This window comes from Nerophis ophidion, linkage group LG10 (genome assembly GCF_033978795.1).
Source record: "Nerophis ophidion isolate RoL-2023_Sa linkage group LG10, RoL_Noph_v1.0, whole genome shotgun sequence".
Lineage (NCBI taxonomy): Eukaryota > Metazoa > Chordata > Actinopteri > Syngnathiformes > Syngnathidae > Nerophis > Nerophis ophidion.
The window spans coordinates 61972078-61980410 of NC_084620.1; the positions used below are offsets into that span (position 1 = coordinate 61972078).

Genomic DNA, 8333 nt, shown 5'->3' on the forward strand with positions numbered 1-8333 from the left:
AACACAGACAGACAACATTCACACTCACATTCACACACTAGGGACCATTTAGTTTTGCCAATCAACCTATCCCCAGGTGCATGTCTTTGTATAACACTATTATTCACTTTAGTGGGTTTCAACTTTTACTTTCTGAAAAGCAGTGTCCTCTGCAGTGGACGTTTTTACATCAGTTTGGAAAATGATGATCGTCAGAAAGACTATCTTATTTTTAATTGATTAAATTCAATTAATTAATTATCCATCCCATCCATTATCTACCGCTTATTCCCTTTTGGGGTCGCAGGGGGTGCTGGCGCCTATCTCAGCTACAATAGGGCAGAAGGCGGCCTACACCCTGGACAAGTCGCCACCTCATCGCAGGGCCAACACAGATAGACAGACAACATTTACACTCACATTCACTAGGGCCAATTTAGTGTTGCCAATCAACTTATCCCCAGGTGCATGTCTTTGGAGGTGGGAGGGGCCTATCCCCAGGTGCATGTCTTTGGAGGTGAGAGGAAGCCAGAGTACCCGGAGGGAACCCACGCATTCACGGGGAGAACATGCAAACTCCACACAGAAAGATCCAGAGCCTGGGATTGAACCCAGGACTGCAGGACCTTCGTATTGTGAGGCAGATGCACTAACCCCTCTTCCACCGTGAAACCCAATTAATTAATTATTTTAGATTAATTTAATGAATTTTTAGTAATTAATCAAATGTAAATAATAAAATGTATATACTTGTTCTTATGCTTTCTGAGCTCACTATGTTCTCTGCTCGCTGTACAGAACCTACCAAGTCAGACCTACGCTGTTTCAATGTCCATTTCTCAGATGTGAAGTGAATTATATTTATATAGAGCTTTTTCTCTAGTGACTCAAAGCGCTTTACATAGTGAAACCCAATATCTAAATTACATTCAAACCAGTGTGGGTGGCACTGGGAGCAGGTGGGTAAAGTGTCTTGCCCAAGGACACAACGGCAGTGACTAGGTTGGCATAAGCGGGAATTGAACCTGCAACCCTCAAGTTGCTGACACGGCCACTCTACCAACCCCCTCCACATCCCACGCCCAGGATTGTAAATAATGTAAATAATTCAATGTATATACCCTGATGATTAACTTGTGTGATGACTGTATTATGCTGATAGTATATTTGGTACCATGAATGGATTAACGTGGACCCCGACTTAAACAAGTTGAAAAACTTATTGGGGTGTTACCATTTAGTGGTCAATTGTACGGAATATGTACTGAACTGTGCAATCCACTAATAAATGTTTCAATTAATCAATCAATCAATCAATTACATACCTCACATACGCTCACGTCATACGTCACATATGTATACACCCTCGAGGAGCAGAGAGATAGCAGGATGGGTAACATTAGCTGTGTTGCGAATGGTAATACGAGAGAAAGAAGGTGCCAATCTGGTAAGAAATGAAGGAGGAATTAATTCCCAAGAAAAACAGCAGGGGGTCCATCGTCTGGCGGTGGTTTGGCTTCAAGTGGGAAGATGTCGAGCAGACAACCGTAATTTGTCAAGTGTGGGGCAAAAGTGTTGCTACAAAAAGTAGCATTACTGCTAATATGTAGCATCATTTGAAAAGTCACCTGCTAGACCAGTGGTTCTCAAATGGGGGCACACGTACCCCTGGGGGTACTTGATGGTATGCCAAGGGGTACGTGAGATTTTTGGAAAATATTCTAAAAATAGCAACAATTCAAATGTCCTTTATAAATATATTTATTGAATAAAACTTCAACAAAATATGAATGTAAGTTCATAAAGTGTGAAAAGAAATGCCACAATGCAATATTCAGTGTTGACAGCTAGATTTTTTGTGGACATGTTCCATGATTATTGATGTTAAATATATATATTTTTTGGGAAGAAATGTTTAGAAGTAAGTTGATGAATCCAGATGGATCTCTATTACAATCCCCAAAGAGGGCACTTTAAGTTGATGATTACTTCTATGTGGAGAAATCTGCATTTATAATTGAATCACTTGTTTATTTTTCAACAAGTTTTTAGTTATTTTTATATCTTTTTTTCCAAATAGTTGAAGAAAGACCACTACAAATGAGCAATATTTTGCACTTATATACAATTTGATAAATCAGAAACTAATGACATAGTGCTGTATTTGACTTCTTTATCTCTTTTTTTCAACCAAAAATGCTTTGCTCTGATTAGGGGGTACTTGAAGTAAAACAAATGTTCACACTGAAAAAAGGTTGAAAACCACTTTGCTAGAGAATAATGAGTGCTTGAAACTCTGCATGTCAACATCTCCGTTCGGTGCCACACCAACAAAATGCCGAGGCAACCATTTCCAGATCAACACCGTATGAAAAAAAAAGTCAACAACATAAGGAGATAATGTCCACAGTAAACTACCACATAGCCATTTAATTTCCTATTATGCCGCTCATTTTTATTTGACAGTTATTGAAATATCTTGTGTGACATCATGCACAAAAGTGCACTCTGTTTTTAACTTTTGTAGTGGCGCTCGGTACAAAACGTGAGCTTTAATCTAGTGTTGTTTTGATATGTCATCTTAGTGACATCATGCACAAAAGTGCACCAATAGCTTGTTTTAAAATGTCTCTGACAATCTTGTACTTTCTGTTTTGGAAATGACTTGAATGTTTGTGCCACTGCTTAATAACTGTTTAATAAATACAGTGTTGGTCAATTGACTTAGATTTCCCTCTCTGCATGAGAGTTCAAAAGTAGCATATATTAATGCAGTATGAACAAAAATGTTTTAATGTAGACACATAGAATCATCATACTGCTGTGATTATATGCATCAAGTGTTCATTCAAGGCTAAAGCAAAATATTGAGATATATGTCGTGTCTTGCGATATGGCCTAAAAATGATCAAGATATTAAAAAAATGCCATATCGCCCAGCCCTATATTGAAGCCATATTTGTGTTTTGCAGCCGCAAAGTCAGACTTTACTGCTCGTTTGTGACCAAAGAGCTCCTGCTGAGCAGTCCCAAGTACCATTTTTGGGAGGACTTCATTGTGAGTTGTAATTCACACGTTTTTCCCCAAATGTGGTGATTATGAATGTGTGTTTCTCACTTTTAGGTTCCCTTAGAACTGGAAAGCCCAACTCAGATTTCTCCGGTGGATGAGGTGTCAGGAGAGGTGACATCTGACTCTTTAGCTGGTTGTGATGTGTGAGATGAAGAATAAATGTGTGTTTGCAGAGCGAAGAAATTGTGGTCACGCTGCTTCCTGCTGGTCACTGTCCGGGCTCAGTCATGTAAGTCTGAAACGTTCAGCTGATGATCGAGATGGTCCTTACCAGAGGATGATGCAAACGTGTATGTAGGTTCCTGTTTGAAGGTTGCAGAGGGAACGTGTTGTACACAGGAGACTTCCGGTTGGCAGTTGGAGACGTGTCAAGGATGGAACACCTGCACTCAGGAAGCAGGTGGGTCACAGGTCTCCTCCTTCTCACGTGTTCACAGCTCATGGGACTCATGTCTGCTGCACAGAGTGAAGGACATTCAGAGTGTTTATGTGGACTCCACCTTCTGTGACCCTCGTTTCTACCAGATTCCTTCTCGGGTATGTTCACAAGGACTGTCAAAAGAAATTAAAAATAAAACTCAATTCACAAACTTGATTCATTCTGAGACACAAATGTATTTTTTCCCAATTAAATGAATCAAAGTAAAATAGATCTCTTGCATCCCAACAACAAAGTTATGTTTAATTTAAAAAAATCACTAAATGTTATGAAGAAATGACACTAAAATTAACACATTGTTCATTACTGTACTGCTTTTCACTTTTTGTATTGGATCACCTCTCTGGTTAGGTCACTAGGTGAACCCCTTACACTTCATCAATTGTCAATCAGTCACTCTCCTTTTGGCACATTGGAGCCTCACTAACATGTCACCAGCAAGCTCTTCTTCATTTGTCTACACAAACAATCTTTTTTCAGACCTTCCTTTAGTGCTTCTTTGACCTTACAGGAGAGCTATTCTGCAAAACCAAATTTTCTTACCTATTGCTACCTGTTTTTTTGTATGTGGGATCTGCATTAGTCCTGAAAATGTGAAATAAAACCATGACATAGCGGAGATATTTAGAAAACAATTTTGCCTTTTTTCATACTTCTTCCAAATGAGCCGTTGGAAATTTGACCAACGTGTGACGTTTTTCCGAAGTGTGACGTGATATGGTAGATATTCACCCAAAGATTTTTGGCGAGTCCACCATTCTAGTCTGACGCCGTAGTCACAAAGTTCCTTCTTTTTCTCTACCGTCTTGTTGTGGGGCAGGCTGGCTCGTACATGCACATCCATCCTCCCATGTTGCCATTTCTAATATACAAAGTAGAGTATACTTCAAACATATATCTGTCAGTAGACTCCGTATGTAAGCTGTAAAAACTACAACAGATGGTGGGGAGAAGAGGCAGTGGGCGCGTAATTAAGACCGCCCACAGAACAGGGCATCCTAGAGACAGTGAGCAAGCGGTTGAAAACGGTCTATAAAACATATATGCAACATTTTGACCAAACAACCAACATTTCTTGTTATGTAAACAACAATCAATCAACCAATCAAACTTTATTTATAAAGCACTTTTAATACATAAAAGAAATGCAGCACAAAAGTGCTTTACAAAGTGAAAACAATACCACTGTGACCCATATTCCCCGTTATCATATACGTACGCACAGATACAGATAACAAACACACTCACACAACATACAGTATGCAACTATATGGACAAATCATTGAAAGGCTGAGTACAGAGGCCACCAGGGCGCTGACACAAAAGTTCCCCCACAAGCAAGACCGATAACCCCTGAAGCAGATGGCTCATCTGAGGAACCTTGGAAAATACAAATAAAACTTGTAAAATAGTAAGAACCATGTGTAGACATAAAGAATAAATACAAGTAAGACATATGAAGATTAAGAGAAGAAAAAATATATATATATACAGTAAATAAATAGACCTAAATAAAATCTTGCATAACTAATTGGATAAAAAGTAAAATACAAATGAATGCAATAAAATAATATCAGGTAAAAGCCAAATCGAAAAGATTGGTCTTAGGCCTGCTCTTAAAAACATGAACGTTCTCTGCAGTCCTGAGGTCCTCCGGCAAGCTGTTCCATAGCCGGGGCCACAATAGTGGAAACATGCCACCCCGTGACTTTGTGTCCTGACTTTTGAAATAATTAGATGAGTGCCGGAGGATCTCAGGGCCTGGGAAGGCTCATAAAGTAAAAGCAAATCTGAAAGATAGGAAGGCCCAATACCATAAAGAAACATTTATAAAGCATAAGAAGAACCTTAAAATTGATCCTGAAACACACGGGTAAGCAATGCAGAGATTTTAAAACTGGTTTAATGTGAGCCTGCCTTCCGGTCCTCGTCAGGACACGTGCCGCTGAATTTTGGAGTAATTGTAAAGGTGCAATAACCTTTTTAGGAAAACCAGAAAGCAAGGCGTTACAATAATATATACGAATTGTAATAAAAGCGTGTGAAAGTCTTCTAAATGTAGAAAACTAAATCCCCCTTTGGTATACTTCACCAAAGTTTGTAGCCTGATCTGAAACACAACACCATTGTCATGTTTTACCATTTCTCATGTATAGCGATTCTTTTTTTTTAATACGATGACGCTTCCTCAAATTTTACTTTTCATATTGGCGCTCTGCTTGAAAAGTACAACTGAGGTCAGAGTGGATTTGGCGACTGTTTGATGGAAAATATTGTTTCGTCAGCAATGGATTGGAGAACTAAGTGGGACTGTAAATTATTCAAAAATGTCTTTGGGGTTGACTAAAACTCACCTCATCTTTATAAAAATGCAAAGTACAGCACATTGTTATAGCCTATGGAAACTTTATAGAGAAGTTTTTAACCAAATGATTGACGTCCAGGAACGCCATTTGTTTTTTTCTTCCTGTGTGAGGGCAGGAGGAGTGTGTGAACGCCATCGTGCGCCTGGTGGGCGACTGGATCGCTCAGAGCTGCTACCACATGGTGTGGTTCAACTGCAAGGCGGCCTACGGCTACGAGTACTTGTTCACCAAGTTAGGAGAAGAGTTCAACACGCAGGTAAGCACACACACGTATGTCAACATGTGCACGTGCGTGCTACGCCTTGTCAGCTCTGTGCCACACCACCCCCCCTCAGGTGCACGTCAACAACCTGCTGATGTTCCGGAGGATGCCGGAGATCCTGAGTTACGTGACCACGGACCGCAGGACGCAGATTCATGCCTGTCGACCCCCTAAGGTGGCGACCCCCTCAGCCCATTCGGCTTGCGTCTCCTCAGTGTCTTAATGGATGTGTCATGTGTGCTCGTGCAGAATGAGGTGTATCTCCACGGCAACCGAATACCGTGCGGCTGCACAGCTTCAGACGGGACATGTCTTCGTATGATGAGCATCAAACCTTCCACCATGTGGTTTGGAGAGAGGATTAAGAAGACCAACGTCATTGTCAAGTAACGCACACAGTCTTGTTTCCATGTACAGTACCAAAAGTCAAAAAAAGACTGAATCGCATGAAAACCAAATAATTTGTTCCAAACTGTCAGTTTCAAACACTGATGACATCTATTAAACAGACAAGAAGCAAGGGATCATGCAGAGACAGAGTTCAATTTAGCTCAATGAGGAGAGACGTTGTGGGCTGTACTCTAGTTACAGAAACAACCTATGCTCTAAAGTCCAGCCCACGTGCTCCTCTATTTATTTGGGAGGTCCCTGGTTACACCTTTGAGGCTGCCTCTCAAAGGAGTGGCCACACATTTCATGCACAGCAGCTTCCAGTACGCACAATACGTGACGGAATTTGCTGGGGGCCTTGTGGTTGCCTTGTCTCTGCTTTGTTGAGGTCCTTGGCTGTTAGTGGGCTAAGACAAACAAAATATCTGCGGCAATGCAACCCCTCATATACCGTGACTGATAACAAGTTTTGTCCTTGCACGGATAGAAAAGTACAACTTGAGCACAATAGCTAATAAGTATAGCAACAACTTTAAAGCATAAGAGTTGAGTGATAACTTACACATAATTATTCTAACAAAACCCCAAAATTTGAAAACAAAAGTCGTGAAACACATTTTATGGAGAAAAAATTGTTTTCCATGCAGAAAACAATGTGAAATACATATCAATTATGTAATGTAACAATGAACTAGGGTTGTATGGTATACCGGTACCAGTATAGTACCGCGATACTAATGAATCATATTGGGTACTATACCGCCTCTGAAAAGTACCATACAACAAAGCCATTTTTTGTGGTTCCCTTTATTTAGAAAAGTATCGAAATACATTTTGGTACCAAAATATTGGAATCGGGACAACCCTACAATTAACATTTAACATCACTTAACTTTATTTAACACTTGTTTGCAAAGACGACGAGCAGAAAGCAGGGGAGGAGAGAGCCACGCGGACGTCACCTTTGTACTTAACTGTGGGTTCCCTCTTAGATTTAATAATGGTTCTCACTTTCTTTATCAAAGTGTTGACATTCACAACTTTATTTGGTCCCATGACGGATTCTTTAGGAGTCATACTCAATGAAAGAAAGTACAGAGACTGAAGTCACGTCCACACAGGGCAACAATGTTCTGGATGTTCTGAAAGCAACATTTTTTTAAGGCTGGTCCAGAGTAGGAAAATATCCTTGTCATGTAAACACGACTTTTTGAAAACGATGACATGAAGTCATGTGACCTGAACAACAGGAGACTCGCGGTCAGAGGTGGGTAGTAACGCGCTACATTTACTCAGTTACATCTACTTGAGTAACTTTTGGGATAAATTGTACTTTTAATAGTTTTAATGCAACATACTTTTACCTGAGTATATTTATAAAGAAACGCTACTTTTACTCCGCTCCATTTATCTACATTCAGCTCGCTACTAATTTTTATCGATCTGTTAATGCACGCTTTGATTGTTTGGTTTTGTCAGACCTTCAAAGTAGGATCTATCACATGCCTGCGTTTCACCAATCAAATGCAGTCACTGGTGACGTTTGACTCTGTTTCACCAATCAAACAGAGCCAGGCGCTCACATGATTAACTGCACCCTTTTTTTTTTTTAAACCTTTATTAATGAATTTCATCATTTACAAACAGTTGAAAATAATATAAGTAGGCACAAAAACAGTACAAAACAGTATAAAAAACGTACAAAACAGCGCCCTGGGGTTGTAAATTAAAATTAACTAAAATAGAATGCAAAAAAAAAATATATATAAAATCAACAAAGTGCAAAGCCATAGGCTCACTCAATCTCAGTAAATAATTTAAATTT

At 39.7% G+C, this 8333-nt stretch overlaps 1 protein-coding gene across 6 annotated transcripts in view; it reads left to right on the forward strand.

The window, feature by feature from the left end:
- Positions 1 to 8333, forward strand: part of dclre1c (DNA cross-link repair 1C, PSO2 homolog (S. cerevisiae)) — a 20856-nt gene that overhangs the window by 1005 nt on the left and 11518 nt on the right. For 4 of the 6 annotated variants that reach the window (XM_061914369.1, XM_061914364.1, XM_061914365.1 and 1 more), the window contains exons 3-10: positions 2952 to 3036; positions 3103 to 3162; positions 3225 to 3280; positions 3350 to 3451; positions 3516 to 3588; positions 5972 to 6112; positions 6192 to 6293; positions 6368 to 6504. In XM_061914369.1, coding sequence (XP_061770353.1) covers positions 2952 to 3036; positions 3103 to 3162; positions 3225 to 3280; positions 3350 to 3451; positions 3516 to 3588; positions 5972 to 6112; positions 6192 to 6293; positions 6368 to 6504 — 756 coding nt within the window. The remainder of the gene's footprint in view (positions 1 to 2951; positions 3037 to 3102; positions 3163 to 3224; positions 3281 to 3349; positions 3452 to 3515; positions 3589 to 5971; positions 6113 to 6191; positions 6294 to 6367; positions 6505 to 8333) is intronic. The other 2 variants (XM_061914368.1, XM_061914366.1) reach the window with 2 other exon arrangements.